Source organism: Rutidosis leptorrhynchoides, chromosome 3 (genome assembly GCF_046630445.1).
Source record: "Rutidosis leptorrhynchoides isolate AG116_Rl617_1_P2 chromosome 3, CSIRO_AGI_Rlap_v1, whole genome shotgun sequence".
In the NCBI taxonomy this organism is placed as follows: Eukaryota; Viridiplantae; Streptophyta; class Magnoliopsida; order Asterales; family Asteraceae; genus Rutidosis; species Rutidosis leptorrhynchoides.
Genome location: NC_092335.1, coordinates 196,245,123 through 196,262,013, shown reverse-complemented (window position 1 = coordinate 196,262,013; position 16,891 = coordinate 196,245,123). Strand labels below are relative to the sequence as shown.

The 16,891-nt window shown below is 32.9% G+C and overlaps 1 protein-coding gene across 1 annotated transcript; it reads right to left on the bottom strand.

Annotated features, from left to right (window-relative positions):
* Positions 1-13,730: 13,730 nt before the first annotated feature.
* Positions 13,731-16,283, bottom strand: LOC139900739 (protein FAR1-RELATED SEQUENCE 6-like). Its single transcript, XM_071883497.1, has 7 exons — positions 16,048-16,283; positions 15,402-15,687; positions 15,019-15,318; positions 14,712-14,975; positions 14,488-14,517; positions 13,959-14,421; positions 13,731-13,756 (listed from the first exon to the last, which is right to left on the bottom strand). Exons 1-7 carry the CDS (start codon positions 16,281-16,283, stop codon positions 13,731-13,733), a joined length of 1,605 nt encoding a protein of 534 aa, XP_071739598.1.
* Between the last annotated feature and the right edge of the window lie 608 nt (positions 16,284-16,891).

The following is a 16,891-nucleotide window of genomic DNA, read 5'->3' as shown; positions in this document are numbered from 1 at the left end:
ATATCATCCTGGCAAGGCGAATGTAGTTGCCGATGCCCTTAGTCGAAAAGACGATATTAAACGTGTTCGTGCTTTAAACCTAAAAATCAAATCGAATCTTATTTCACGAATCTGTGAAGCTCAATTGGAAGCTATTAGACCGACACTTATCGAAGGTGAAGGACCTATTGGTTTTGAGAACCAACTTCAAGTGAAAGCTAATGGTACACGGTACTTTGGCAATAGAATCTGGGTTCCTCGTTTTGGTAATCTTCGCGAACTAGTCTTGGATGAAGCACATAAGACTAGATATTCTATCCATCCCGGTTCCAGTAAGATGTATCACGATGTGAAGGAATTCTACTGGTGGCCTAACATGAAAGCCGATATTGCTACTTATGTTAGTAAGTGTCTCACTTGTTTGAAAGTCAAGGCCGAACATCAAAAGCCTTCTGGTCTATTGACACAACCCGACATTCCGCAGTGGAAGTGGGAAGGTATCACTATGGACTTCGTTACTAAGTTACCTAAGACTTCGAACGGTAACGATACTATTTGGGTCGTAGTTGATCGTCTTACTAAATCTGCACATTTCATACCAATCAAGGAAACCGACAAGATGGAGAGATTAGCACAGCTTTATATTAAAGAAATCGTCTCACGTCATGGTGTTCCTATCTCGATCATTTCTGATCGCGATAGTCGATTTGTTTCTAGATTTTGGAAAACTTTACAATCTGCTCTTGGAACTCAACTCGACATGAGTACAGCTTATCATCCGCAAACCGATGGTCAAAGTGAACGAACCATTCAAACTATGGAGGATATGCTACGTGCTTGTGCAATCGATTTCGGCAAAGGATGGGATAGACATCTACCTTTGGTTGAATTTTCTTATAATAACAGTTATCACTCCAGCATTAAGGCTGCACCTTTTGAAGCTTTATATGGACGGAAGTGTAGATCCCCTTTGTGTTGGGATGAACTTGAGGACAGACATTTAACTGGTCCTGAAATTATTCACGAAACTACCGAAAAGATCGTTCAAATCAAGCAACGTTTAGAAACTGCCCGTAGCCGACAGAAAAGCTATGCCAATAAGAAACGAAAAGACATCGAATACCAAGTTGGAGATAAAGTCATGTTGAAAGTATCCCCTTGGAAAGGTGTTGTCCGCTTCGGTAAGCGAAGTAAACTCAGTCCACGATATGTTGGACCATTCACAATCACTAAAAGAGTCGGTCCCGTGGCATACCGATTAGAACTGCCAACCGAACTTAGTCAAGTACATGATGTGTTTCATGTCTCAAATCTTAAACGGTGTCTTGCCGATGACACACTCGTTATTCCTCTGGATGATGTCCGCATTGATGAGCAAATGCACTTCGTTGAAGAACCTATAGAAATCATGGAAGGAGAGGTCAAACAAACGCGTAAAAGCAATATACCTATCGTTAAAGTCCGGTGGAATTCGCGTAGAGGCCCCGAATATACCTGGGAACGCAAAGACCATATGAAACGGAAATATCCCCATCTCTTCTCAACTGCTGATGCAAACGAGAAAACTACCTAAAAACTTCGGGACGAAGTTTTCAATAACGGGGAGGTACTATAACGACCCTCATTTTTCCATTATATATTTTTCCAATATTAAATGCCCAAACAATATAATCAAAACTTAATGATTAAACTTTAATCAACAATTGTTAAGTATTAAGAGTTAGAAAACATATTAATTAACTTTGTGCAATAATTGACAAGTTAATAAAAGATGAAAATAATAAACTGTTAGTCGACACTCACTGCTAATTAAAATTTATGCATTTATGTAATATTATAACTGATAACCTATAAGTAATAAATAAAAATTGACATTTATATAAATAATAAAACAATTGAGAACTAAATATATACAAGTCATGAATTAGTAAAAAGAAAATAATACTTATCATGTAGTAAATGTAAAAAATAATAATAGTAATAATAGTAATAATAATGAGACTAAAGAATCTTAAACAATTACATCCTTATGTTGACTAAAAATTAAAATAATATATATATAAACTAGTACCACCTATTGTTGACTAAAAATTATAAAATAAAATAAAATCATTAATTAGAACATCCTTATGTTGACTAACACTCTAATACTTGCACTATATAAACTCCTAGTTTCTCATTCACAAATCACACCAAAATCCTCTCTCAAAAACAATCTCTCCCTCTCCCTCTCTTGTGGTATTCGGATCTTCAAGCTTGTTCTTCGTGTTCTTCAAGAATCTTCAAGGAGTTCTTCAAGATTTTTAAGGCTTTGATCTTCCATCTTCATCGTGTTCATCTTTTCTTTGTTAATTATCTTGAATCTTCAAAGGTATAACATAAACCCTAAACTATTTACATAAACTTTAATCTTTGTTAATTCATATTCATATTATAAACTTGTTATTCATAAGTATATACATAAACACTCCTAGATTTATATATACATATATACATGTAAAAAAAAATATATTTTTATGTATATATACGAATTATATATACATATACATATTAAAACCTTAAACCCTAATACTACTTATACTAGTACTTAACATGTATACACTATTACTATTACTAGCACCTATAACCTACTACTTATATTGTAGCACAAAAATATTTTGGGATATGTATTAGAGATGTATAGATCTTCGAACTTTCTTGACGAATGGTTTCTACGAGATTCTAGGCAGAGGGTTTGGACTTCCGATTTAAAGGGTCCTATGGCTCAAGCCCCTAGATCTAAATTAGCCATTCGAAGGGAAAGGGGTGATTGGAAGCTTATCTAATACGGCAAGTATCCTAAAATGAAAAACACTCATAAAAGTAGAAACTCTATAGTCATAGAAACTTAGTAAAATAAGAAACTTTCTAAAAATGGAAACATTATAAAAATAGTAACTTACTAGGAATAGAAACTTAGTAAAACAAACTATACTTAAACACATACTTAAACTTAAACATGGGCAAAACACTTAACTACTCTTAAATGTCAATAGGTTGACTTTCCTGCTCACTCGTTCAACTCTTTATTCCGAGGAATAACTCTCTCTCTACTTACTAAGGTGAATTCATAGCCCCACTCTTTATTGCTAGCAAACTTATTTAACTTATTTGGGGTGAGACACATGCTGCTTTTACTATTTACAATTTAGACACAAGTACCAACTGCTAAAACTATGCTATACCCGGCTATGTCCGACTAAGTCCCTACAGTGATATTTTTAAGTGCTGCGGCATGCTTATTTATTGGGGGTAGGCCTATCGGGAGTAACGTCCCCGATACATTTGACTAAGTCTTTGTATTACTTGATAATGAAATTAAACCGACAAGGACAGACACAACTTGTCATGGGGCAAACTTGAACGTTTAGTCTAAATATCACGCACTGGCATAACTTTTTGATCCTGCGGGAGATCAACCTTACAAATTAAATCTTGTGGTCTAAAACAAACGGTCAAACTTATTTGTTAAACCTATGAACTTCACTCAACCTTTTGGTTGACACTTTAGCATGTTTTGTCTCAGGTGCTGTTTGATTCAAGCTCTTATACTTACTGCTTATGTGATGCTACTTGGACATAGGATCAAGAGATATCGCATTTATTACTTCTGCATGTGAACATTTCCATTATTGTTATTCCTATCATTGTAACTACGTTTCATTTTCCGCTGCGTGCTCAATAAAGTTTGTTTTATCATTTAGTATTGTTCTCGTATATTATAATATGTTGGTTGATTTGATATTAAGTCACATTTCACCCAGGCCCTAACTGGGGGTGTGACATGAGAGGAACTTGAGAATCTTCTTCCATGTCCAGAACAACAAAATCTACTGGAAATACTAAAGTACCAACTTTAACTAGCATATTCTCCATTATCCCTCTAGGATATTTTATTGATCGATCGGCTAGTTGTATACTTATTCTAGTTGGTTTCAATTCTCCAATGTCTAGTTTAGTGTATAGTGAATACGGCATTAAATTTATACTAGCACCTACGTCTGCCAATGCTTCTATTGAACTAAGACTACCCAGAAAACATGGAATTGTGAAACTTCCTGGATCAGATAGTTTTTCTGGTATCTTATTCAACAGCACTGCTGAACAATTAGCATTCATAGTAACAGTCGAGAGTTCTTCCATTTTCTTTCTATTTGAGATTAGATCTTTCAAGAATTTAGCATATCTAGGCATTCCTGAAATCACATCAATGAAAGGAAGATTTACATTTATCTGTTTAAACATATCCAAGAATTTGGATTGCTCGGCTTCAAGTTTCTCTTTCTTCATTTTACTCGGGTAAGGAAGTGGTGGTTGGTATGGTTTAACATAAGGTTTAGCCTTAACTGTGTTATCTTCATTAACCTTTTCAACTACCGGTTCTTTTTCCTTATCTTGATCAGGTTGTGGTTCTTGTGGAGTAGGAATAGCTTCATCAGAAGTTACAGGTATTTCAGGTGGTTTAAGTGTTGTACCACTTCTTGTGGTAATGGCTTTAGCTGTTTCATTCCGGGGGTTTGCATTTGTATCACTAGGTAAACTTCCCGGTTTTCTTTCACCTATTAACCTTGCTAGGTTACTTACTTCTTGTTCCAAGTTTTGAATAGAAGCTTGTTGATTTATAAATGCTTGAGCATTTTGTTCATTAGTTTATTTTTGAGATGTGAAAAACTGCGTTTGAGTTTCAACTAACTTCGTCATCATATCTTCTAAATTCGGCTTTTTATCATCGGGTTGTGGTGGTTTGTTTTGAAAATTAGGTCTTTGCTGGTTGTAAGTATTGTTAGATACTTGTTGATTGCTAGGACCTTGTTGGTTGTTGTATGGAATATTTCGATTATAATTCTGGTTTTGATTGTAGATCGGTCTTGGCGGTTGATAATTATTCTGATAATTATTTCCAGGCCTTTGGTTTATGTATAAAATATTCTCTCTTTGTTCCATTGTTAATTCAATACTGAGACAATCTTTTGTCAAATGTGGTCCTCCACACTGCTCACAACTAATTCGTATTGAGTGAATATCCTTAGTCATCTTTTCCATTCGTCTCTCGACAGCATCTATCTTTGCGGAAATGGAATCTAAGTCATGGCTAGAATCGGCTCTAGCTGCTTTAGATGATCTAACGATATCTTTTTCTTGGTGCCACTCATGTGAGTGGGAACAGTGTTATCAATAATTTTATAAGCATCATTTTCGGTTTTCTTCATAATAGAACCACCAGCTGCTATATCTATGTCTTTTCTTGTAGTGATGTCGCATCCTTGGTAGAATATTTGTACTATTTGACAGGTGTCTAAACCATGTTGTGGACATCCTCTTAATAACTTTCCAAATCTTGTCCACGCCTCATATAGAGTTTCATTCGGTTTCTGTGTGAACGTAACAATTTCTCCTTGAAGTCTTACGGCTTTAGATGCCGGAAAGAATTGTTTAAGAAATTTTTCAACTAAAACGTCCCATGTATCAATCGCCCCTTCAGGTAACGATTCCAACCAATCTTTGGCTTCTCCCTTTAAAGTCCAAGGAAATAACATGAGATATATCTGTTCATCCTCCACTTCTCGGATTTTAAATAGTGTGCAGATCCTATTAAAGGTACGTAGATGTTCATTTGGATCTTCCTTCGGCGCACCACTAAATTGGCATTGATTAGTCACCATGTGTAGAATTTGTCCTTTGATTTCATAATCTGGCGCATTAATGTCTGGATGAGTAATTGCGTGACCTTGGCCAGTACGTTTAGCTCTCATTCGGTCTTCCATACTTAAAGGTTCTAGATTCTCCATAATTGAATTTGTTGAATCGGAATCACTAGAGGATTCTGATTTAATGGTTCGTTCCTCAACAATCTCTGTTTGAATGATTGGTGGTTCCGGAGGAAAATTTAATGGTTCCGGATCTATGAATCGTCCCTGAATATTCTCCGGATTCTCAATTGTGAGGTCGGGTTCAAAAAATGGATTATCGGAAATTTGAATTGGAGTACTTGGTCGACTGGATGACGATTCTAAAGAAAAATCAACGGCGGTAATATTTGCTAAATGTCTTGATCTAGTTACAGGTGGTGAACGTACAAAAGGTGGTGAACGTCTTGCTCGGTGCATTCACTGAATATCCTATTAGTTTTTAAAAAGGAAAGAAAAATTATATAAGTTATCCAATCAATAGACTTTTCTGATTTTGCCCACGTTTCGAATAGCCAAAAGATGCAGCAGAGGGGCAGGATTCGTTTGGTCTCAATATAATTGAGGACTGTTTGGCTCCAATAACCCGGTCCACGTACAAATCCAACTATTACTACGAACCAGAAAATTTTGATGTCTATCAATTTAACCACTTAAAATAAATTTTCGTAATTTTAAGAAATTTAGATAAGAAGTAGAATAAAAATCTATGTCCTAAAAACTAGAATAGCGTGAAATAAGAAAGAAAAAGAGCGCGTCGAAAAAGGTCGAAAAAGAAAAGAAAAATTGAAAAAGGCGTTGAAAAATAAGAAATAAAAAGAGTGACTTATAAAACTTTAAAACATTCGCCTAACCCAACCTTATTACTACCACTAACTTAAAATTATAATCGCAAATTGAGATTACTAATTGGAATGATAATTGATACATAGGTAAAAGACGTCGAGAAATAAGAAAATAGCGCGTCTAAACTTAAAAAGGAACTAAAAATTTAAAACTAAAAGTTGCGTCTTAAAGCTTACAAGTAAAACTATATCCCAAATGGAAATAACTTAAAAAGGTACTAAAACTTAAAAAGGCGTCGCAAAATTCTAAATCACCTAAATCTTAGTCTAAAGAAAAAGCACTTAAGGGATTTTACGGCAAGGCCTAAAAATCTAGAAATAAAAATAACTATGGCAAAAACTATGAATTAAAAATAAATACGAGCGAAAAATACAAAAATTACGCTAAAACTATTAAAAAGGGACAAAATATAAAAATATATAAAAAGTTGTAAAAATTACAATTTTTATAAAAATATTATTTTTATATTATTTATTTTATAAAACTATTAATTTTATAAATTATTAAAACTAATTTAGACTTAAAATACAAATTATAAATAAACTAAACTAAATAATAAAATAATTATAACCTAATTAGGGTTATTAATTAATAATAATTATTATTATAAACCCTAATTTCGTACATCTTATGTTTCAGACGAGTCAAATCACTCCATGCGATCGCATGGAGTGTATGCTATATATTCATGCGATCGCATGAAGTAGAAAATCGGGCCAGATGGGTTGGGCTGCTACAGTGTAGCCCGTAAACTTTTATATATTTTTTTTTTCTGTTTTGCGGTTTTGATGTTTTATAAAAAAAACACAATATTTAAATAAAATTTATATTTTTAAATACTAAAAATAAAAATAAAGAAACTTTATAAAACTTATATATTTAACAAACTCTTGAAAATATATAAATTTTTGTTTTTCTTTTTATGTTTTTGAATTTTTAAAACGTATTTTTACAAAAACGTATTTTTATAAAAGTAAATTAAAAATAAAAATATTTTTTTTTATATAGCGTTGCGCTTCCGGCTTTTAAGCTAAATTTTTAAGTTCCCCGGCAGCGGCGCCAAAAATACTTGATGTTATGCGAGGGGTATATAAAATAGCTTAAATTTTAGCAGGAAATACTATTAAATACGATACAATTTTACACAAGATATTTATTTATTTATAGCATGGATATACTTAAACCTTGCTACAACACTTATAGGCAGTGTACCTAATCATACAGTAGTGTAGTTTTTAGTAAGTCCGGTTCGTTCCACAGGGAAAATCTTTTAATCAAAGCTTAACGCTATATTAGTTTAATTTATAAAAATACGAATATATATATATATATAAGTAATATTATTATTTTAAAGGGGGGTTTTTACCGTTTAATGACCGGTTTGTCGATTTTAAAACTTTAGTCGCAGTTAAAACCAAATGTAAAATATTAAATAAATAAAAGACTTAATCTAAAGCGTAAAGTAAATAACGATAATGAAATTGCGATAAATAAAAGTGCGATAAAATAAACTTGCGATAATTAAAAAGTACGATAATTAAAAGTGCAATTAAATACAATAACAATAAATAAAAATGCGATAATTAGAAGTGCAATTAAATATAAAATAAAGTAAATTAAATATGAAATAAAAGAATTATGCTTATTTAAACTTCCGTAATCATGATGTTTGACGTGTTGATTTTAGTTTTATGCCCATGGGTTAATTGTCCTTTGTCCTGGATTATTTAATATGTCCGTCTGGTTTTTGTCCATAGCAGTCCATCAGTCATAAATATAAAGTGCGAGTGTCCTCGTCAAATTATCCTTATACCCGAAGTCAAATATTCCAACTAATTGGGGACTTAAACTGTAACAAGGTTTTATTACTTTGTTTAATAATTACACCAGGATGTCGACTGAGTGTAACCCAAGGTTTTAATACTTTGTTAACAATTATGCCAAGTGTCCTTGTACATAATTTCACCCCTGTTTTAATAATTCTAGTGGCTATTAATCCATTCCCGTGTCCGGTTAAATGAACGATTATTCGTACATATAAATATCCCGCCCATCGTGTCCGATTGAGTGTATATGGTTATTTATAGGGACGTCCAATTGTAAATCTTTATATTAACATTAACAAACTATCATTTAGTTAAACAAATATAAAGCCCATTAATAGCCCATAGTCTAATTTCCACAAGTGTCGTTCTTTTGTCCAAACCCCAATTATGGTACAAAGCCCAATTACCCAATTTTAATATTTTTAGCCCAACATCATGATTACTTCAGATTAAATAAGCATAATAATAACTTAGCTATGAGACATTAATGTAAAAAGGTTGAACATAACTTACAATGATTAAAAATAGCGTAGCGTTACACGGACAGAATTTCGAGTTACACCCTTACAACATTCGCTAACACACCCTTATTATTAGGATTTAAAATTAAAATTAAAATTAAAATTAAAATATAAATTATATATACACATACTACGTTGAGTGAAGAAGAAAAAGATGTCTTTTTGTGGTGCACCAAAGCTTGATTTTTATAGGCATGTGGGCTGGAACTGGGGCTCATGCGATCGCATGGATTTATGCCTTCCAGGCCATGCGATCGCATGGCCAGCTGGGGAGGCTCACATTTGGTTGTTTTCTTTTGCCGACGGTTTTATAATATAATATAATATATATATATTAATTTTAAGAATTAATTATATATTATATTATATTTATGTGCATAGTTGACTTGTAATTTTTAGTCCGTTGCGTCGAGAGTTGAGAGTTGACTCTGGTCCCGGTTCCGGATTTTCGAACGTCCTTGCGTACAATTTAATATCTTGTACTTTGCGTTTTGAATCTTGTACTCTTGTAATTTTGAGACGTTTCTTATCAATAATTGGAACCTCATTGATTGTATTTTGTACTTTTGAGCTTTTTGGTCGTTTGCGTCTTCAATTCGTCGAATCTGTCTTTTGTCTTCACCTTTTATTATTTAAACGAATATCACTTGTAAATAGGACAATTGCAACTAAAAGCTTGTCTTTCTTGAGGAATAATGCTATGAAATATATGTTCGTTTTTAGCATTATCAATAACTTTAATTATTATTTTTTTACTCTTTTTGTCTTAGCTGCTATATCTGGACAGGACCAAGTTTGATCTCTTTCCTGTTGTTCGTAGATGTCCAGTTTTTAAGAATTGGAAAGGTGCCATTACTGTTTGTTCAAACAAAGAGGCTTCACTTGGATCATTTGGTACTTTGGAACTTGCACCAAAGTATGATCCAGAAGCAAATGGAGAGGGCTTTTTAAAAATTGAAGATAACAATGATAATTTTGGTCTACTTGAGGTATTTTTTAAACTCATTCATATGACTTGTGATTCTGCATGATTTTTTAAACTCATTCATACTTATTAATATCACTTGTGATTATGCATGCCAATCACTTGTGATTATGCATGCCAATCACTTGTGATTCTGCCAATCACTTGTGATTATTCATGCCAATCACTTGTGATTATGCATGCCAATCACTTGTGATTATGCATGCCAATCACTTGTGATTCTGCATGCCAATCACTTGTGATTGAATTTGCACATTCACTTGTGATTGAATTTACATAATCACTTGTGACTTTTCATACTTATTCCAACCTTTTTTCATATTATTTGCAGGAATATTTTCAAGTCATTGACGAGAAATTCAAAATGGTTGATGACTTGAAACAATTTCTGTTGAAGAAAATAACTGAAGGTTTATCAAAATTTCCAAATGAGAAGACTTTGATATCTTATCTAAGTAGATTGAAGCAAGTTTTTAGAATCAATGATGGTGATGTTGATGAGAAGCTTGAAAAGAAGTCTGAGGATGATGAGAAGAAGGCTGAGGATAAAGAGATTAAGGTTAAAAATGATTCGAAGATGGTTGAGTGCGAGGAGAAGGCTGCTAATGATGATGATGTTAATGATGATGATGATAATGATGATGATGATGATGATATGGAAAAAGAAAAGCATGATGATGATGAAGAAGAAGAAGAAGAAGAAGAAGAAGAAGAAGAAGAAGAAGAAGAAGAAGAAGAAGAAGAAGAAGAAGAAGAAGAAGAAGAAGAAGAAGAAGAAGATCATGAGGTTAGTGGTCATGAAACTGAGATTGAAGCGAATTCCAATGAAGAAGTTGTACGGCTTGATCAATATGATGAGGGTAAGGGTAAGGGTCCCGAAGATGTTGTAAAAGAAGTTTGTGAAGGTGCCGATAATTCTGATGTTGATGTTGAAGAGCAAGCTTCTTTGACACAATGGTTTGATCTGAATGTTAACGAGGTTGTTAAATGTTGTGAAATTTTTTCTTTACTTGTTAATGCACCTACAACATTGGATAGTCTTCCAATGTTAGCTGTTCATAATACACCAACATTTAACAGTTTAACCCCTCCAACTTTTCATCTTTTATCTCAGGAGGAGGTTAGTGAGGAGAAGAAGTCTAAGAAGGGAAAAAAGAAACTGATTATGAGATCTACGAAAGTTGCTATGGCTTCTCCATATGTCAATAGGTTGACGGCAGTTTTGGACCTGTTGACTAACTCCGAACTAGCTTTGGCTATGGATTTATTTTCAATGCAAATAAATGCTTGGTGAGTTTTCTATACTTTTTTCTTAATCTAAATAGCACTTTATATCATTTGATTCACATGTGATTATATTAGTCAATCACAAGTGCTTATGTTTTGCAGTCACATGTTATTAATCAAACATAGAATCAGTATTTGACAAATAGTAATTCTATTTTATTGTATTTTTTTAGTGATCTTGTATTTGAAGTTAAAAATGCCGATTGGAATGTTCATTGTGTCACGATGGAATCACTTTGTCCTGATTTATATATTGAGGCTGGTGTGATTGATATTTGGAGTTTTATACTAAACCACGAGCGTAGGTATAGAGATCCAGCCAGCTGAACAAAGTTTTTCTTTCCAACGTCAATCATTGTAAGTTAACTTTTAATTTTAGGTACATATATCATACTGTACAATCACTTGTGATTCAGCATGCCAATCACTTGTGATTCAGCTTGCCAATCACTTATGATTCAGCATGCTAATCACTTGTGATTCTACATGCCTGTGATTCAGCATGCCAATCATATTTATTGTTTGCATTTATTTTGTTAAAGTTTTTAATATATGTTCGTTTATTTTATACAGTGGTCATACATGTATGACAACAGTTTGAAAAAAGAAGCTAAACTCAAGTCATTTCAAGAAAATGTGTCATCATTGTTTAAAGTGTTTCCCAATGATGTTTCTTTCCGCAAAACTGAGCTGGTATGTTATTTTACTTTACATTTTTGTTTATTTTTTCTGTAATATAATAATTAATTTATTTTTTATGCTGAAAATTAATTGTTTTATTTTAATTCTTTTCTACAGGTGTTTTTCCCAATCTGCAGAAATGATCATTTCTTTGTCCTTGTGTTTGATTTGAAAGTTCCAAAGCTCTTCATACTTGACAATGCTAAACTAACGATGCACTTCAACGCAAAATATCTCAAAGTTTGCAACCTTGTGGTTAGTTTATCTTTTTTTTTAATTAACTTGTTTTGTATATTTAAACATGTCATTAGACTATTCAATCACATGTGATTGAATGATACAATCACATGTGATTACAAACAATCATTAGCACATGTGATTTTGAAAAGCTGATCTTTATTTTTCTGATTTGTTTTCTCAGCAATATTGCTTTGGTGAGCATCTTAAATCTCAAAATCATCCAATGGCGAAGAAGATTCAAGAAATTCATCCAAGTAGAATCAAGATTCCATGGATTACGAGAGATAATGCTGTTGATTGTGGAGTTTTTGCCATGTACCACATGGACAGATTTAAAGCCACACCCGAGACAGATTGGACTGAGGAATTGGCTTGTGAATCGTCGGTTCAAAATAATCAGCTCAGGAAGTTGAGAGTTCGGTATGCTGCAAAAATTTTAACACACCCTCTAAATTTGCATTCCAAGCAGATGATTATAAATGCAAATCGGTTCAACATTCTTCATTCAAAAGAAGAATATAGGAACGTTGTTTTGACTGCAAAAAACTCAAGAGATGAGCGGGTTGAGATATCAAAGGAGTCCTTGCCAAAAATCAAGTGAAGTGTTATGTTGAAAAGCAATATAAGATGTTATTTTTGTTGAACTTTTTATGTGTTAACAAATTTGTTATTTGGTACACAATATTTTTTAGCATATCTATGTTTTTGTTGAATGGTAAATCACATTGTATGGACTATGGTTTTTAATCACTTGTAATACTATGGTTTATGATTGACAATCACTTGTATTTTTAATCATTTATTTATTCTCTACCGATCACTTGTGATTATGCATTGTTAATCACTTGTGATTCGGTATTTGGCAATCACTTGTGATTCTGGATTGTTAATCACCAATCACTTGTGATTCTGCATTGTTAATCACCAATCACTTGTGATTCTGTATTTGACATTCACTTGTGATTCTGCATTGTTAATCACTTGTGATTGTTAATCACTTGTGATTCTGTATTTGGTAATCACTTGTGATTCTTTATTGGCAATCACTTGTGATTCTTCGTTACCAATCACTTGTGATTCTGTATTTGGCAATCATTTGTGTTTTTAATCACTTATTCATTATCTACCAATCACTTGTGATTCTTCATTACCAATCACTTGTGTTTTTAATCACTTATTCATTATCTACCAATCACTTGTGATTCTGTATTTGGCAATCATTTGTGTTTTTCATTGTTAATCACCAATCACTTGTGATTCTGCATTGTTAATCACTTGTGATTCTGTATTTGGCAATCATTTGTGTTTTTCATTGTTAATCACCAATCACTTGTGATTCTGCATTGTTAATCACTTGTGATTCTGCATTGTTAATCACTTGTGATTCTGTATTTTGCAATCATTTGTGTTTTTCATTGTTAATCACCAATCACTTGTGATTCTGCATTGTTAATCACCAATCACTTGTGATTCTGTATTTGGCAATCATTTGTGTTTTTCAATGTTAATCACCAATCACTTGTGATTCTGCATTGTTAATCACTTGTGTTTTTAATCAGTTATTTATTATTAAACAATCACTTGTGATTCTGTATTGGCAATCACTTGTGTTTTTAATCACTTATTCATTATCTACCAATCACTTGTGATTCTTCATTGGCTTATCTAATCACATATGATTGAAACACCTCAAAATTTTATGAAAATAAAAACATAAAAAATGTAATTCAAGCATTTCATAGGAACATCAGAATTTCACAATTGTACGAAAGAGAATAAAAAAATAAAAAAATCGTTAAATAATTCAGTAGTAACTTCAGATTTCTGAAGTTTCTGCTTGTTCTTTTTCTTTCTTTTTTTTTTTCACAGGTCCTCTGATTGTGATCGTCACGTCCACATTTACCACAAGTAAACTTTCTCTTTTTGCTTTCCTTTATTGCTTTCTCTTTTCCACTCATTAGACGCTTATCATTTACACATCCTTTGTAATTCCCAACAGGTGGGTTTTGTATTTCTATTGTACTAGGCTTTGAAACTCCAATCATGTTTCCAATTATATCATCTTTCTTCTTTAACGGTTTTGGCACTTGAGCTTCAACTTCTTTCTTCAACAATTTAAGTTTTTCAAGAACCACTTTTAGCATCTTTTCATCACTGCCTACAAGTTCCACACAATCATAAACAACTGAGGTAATTTCATTAACAGAATCTTGTACAACTATGTTTTCATTGCCATATCTATTTCTCCTTGATCTTAACTCGGGTGGTATTATGTCCCTTCTCCAACGTCTCATTATATATTTTTCAGGGATTTCTTCTATGTTCTCGTTCTTTAAAACCCAAAAACAGTGTCTACACAGAAGACCATATCGTAGATAGTGTCTACATGTACATACCATTGATCCGTCTTTGCTGTTATGAAGTACCTTCAAAAAAAAATTATATTATCATTCACATGTGATTGATAAAAAGATTTTGATTGGATGGGCCAATCACAGTTGATTACATATATAAACAGACATGTAAATGTTTTTCTCAGGTTCTGATATAAGTGGCTACATTTTTGAATCAGCAATCATATGTGATTATAAACATAAACATAGATGTAAATAAATTTTACCTTGTAATGGAAGAACTGTTTTTCTTCATTCGAACCCTCTTTTGTCTTCTCTTTTTCCTCTTTAACAACATAGATTTCCGTTTCTTCCTCCTTGTCCATTTTATCCAATAAACAGCTATACAATGCTTCATAAATCTCTTTTTGAACGATTGCAAAAATAGCATGTGTGTAAACCTTTAATGCATGCTTTTCAATTTTCAGCTGAGTTAACAATTTTGGATTTTTCTTGATTGTATGTGCATCCAAAGATTCTTGCTTTGACCTCTATTTTAACATTGTAGATTCAAAGCCATCCATAAAAGTTAACAGATTTGCTGCAGATCTTGTAAAGTTTGAAAAAAAAAGCATTCTCACTCTCAGATCTTGAAGTAGTTCGCATCAAACCAAACATTTCAGTGTCGATAAAATATGCTGGTATCCAAGTTGATCTAATATCAAACATATGTTTGAACCAACTATCATTTTTCAATGAGAAATCGTGCATCAACTTTTCCCATCTTTCTTCAAAAACATTTGGTTCGATATACATATTCCAAACAAGCTTATTAAGTCTATTCTTGAAGTCTTTTTCTACTTCATCTTCAATAGTAGGAATTGCTTCTTGAATCTGTAATTACATATCATTTTTTAATCATTCATATTAAGCAAATCATGTATCATTAAACATTTCAATCACATGTGATTAAATACATTTGTTGTTTGATAACAATATTCATACCTTTGATGGCACCTTTCGCATAATGTGCCACATGCATAGTCTATGTTTGCCGTCTTAAAAACTGCTTTTATCGCTATCGCCATTGATTTGTCCTGATCTGTCACTATCATTTTTGGCTCTTTCCCGAATGTCTTTATGAAACATGTAAGAAGCCATGTGTAACTCTCGGCTGTTTCATCCCTGATCAATCCTGCAGCAACAGTGACACACCTATGGTGGTTATCTATGCCAGTAAATGGTACAAATTTCATGTTGTACCTGTCATTAAGCCAATTAACATGTCAATCACATGTGATTAGAAATTGTAATGAGCCAAATAACATGTCAATCACATGTAATCAGAAACTATAATGAGCCAAAAAAAAAACATGTCAATCACAAGTGATTGTAAACTTTAATGATCCAGATAACATGACAATCACAAGTAATTACAAACCCTGGTGAGCCGGAAAACATGTCAATCACATGTGATTAGAGAGTCTAGTGAGCCAGAAAACATAACTGTTCGTTCTATACATTGCATCAAAAGAGATTATGTCACTAAACTCCTTGTAGTTGCATTTTACAACTTCATCGGCCCAAAAAATTGAATGTAGTTAACTTTTTTCAAGCTTGTACTCAAATGAAAAACCTGGAACATATTTCTTCCATTCTTCCATTTTGTTAACGAGCATTTGAGAATCACTTGCATTGATAAAAACATTCAAATCTCGTCTCCAGTTTCTGAAATCAGTTACAGTCCCATGCACATTTTTCTCAGACCCTTTCATATTGCTATAAACTTCGTATACTTTTGTTGGACCAATATTTGACACTGACGAATGGTATACAAACAACTGCTCTGCATACTTCATTTGTCTTTCCGCTTTACTTAAATGTCGGTACTCTTCGGGTAGCAACTCATGATTATGGTGTTCTTGAAAGTCGGACAGTATAAATGTATTAGTTTCATACACCTAATCGAATTTAACCCTAGCCCTACATCCGGTGCATTCCATGTTGCTTTTCCTAATTGGCTTTTTACTACTTTGCAATGTGTCAAAGTTCAATTGCATTGGCACACCACCTCTATTGCACAAGTAATATTTCTGCTTCACCAACCCAGATTTTGTAGTCTTTTGAGTTGACTTTCGTATGTCAAAACATGCATGAAACGCGTATAACCTATGCATTTTTTCACACTCTTCAAGTGTTCCATAATTTTTTCCAACAACTGGTAGTAAACTCTCATCAACGATTGGTGCATAATACAATGAACCACCTGGTGTTTCTTTTTTACGTGTTGTACCTACTATTGGTGTATCTATACCTGTCTAAAAAAAATAGACAATCACATGTGATTTAAATGTTTACTAAATATAACTTAAACAACTAACACATGATCAGTGACTAATATGTTACTTTCACTCATTCATATCTAATAAAGACAATCACATGTGATTTAACTGTTATTCACTCATTC

Excerpts from the sequence above, each read along its gene's own strand:
- LOC139900739 (XM_071883497.1), bottom strand. The coding sequence starts at position 16,283 with ATGAAGTATGCAGAGCAGTTGTTTGTATACCATTCGTCAGTGTCAAAT. Across the intron at positions 14,422-14,487 it reads ACAGCAAAGACGGATCAATG|AACGAGAACATAGAAGAAAT; the intron begins GTATGTACATGT and ends TGGGTTTTAAAG. Across the intron at positions 13,757-13,958 it reads CGATCACAATCAGAGGACCT|ATAAGCCAATGAAGAATCAC; the intron begins GTGAAAAAAAAA and ends ATATGTGATTAG.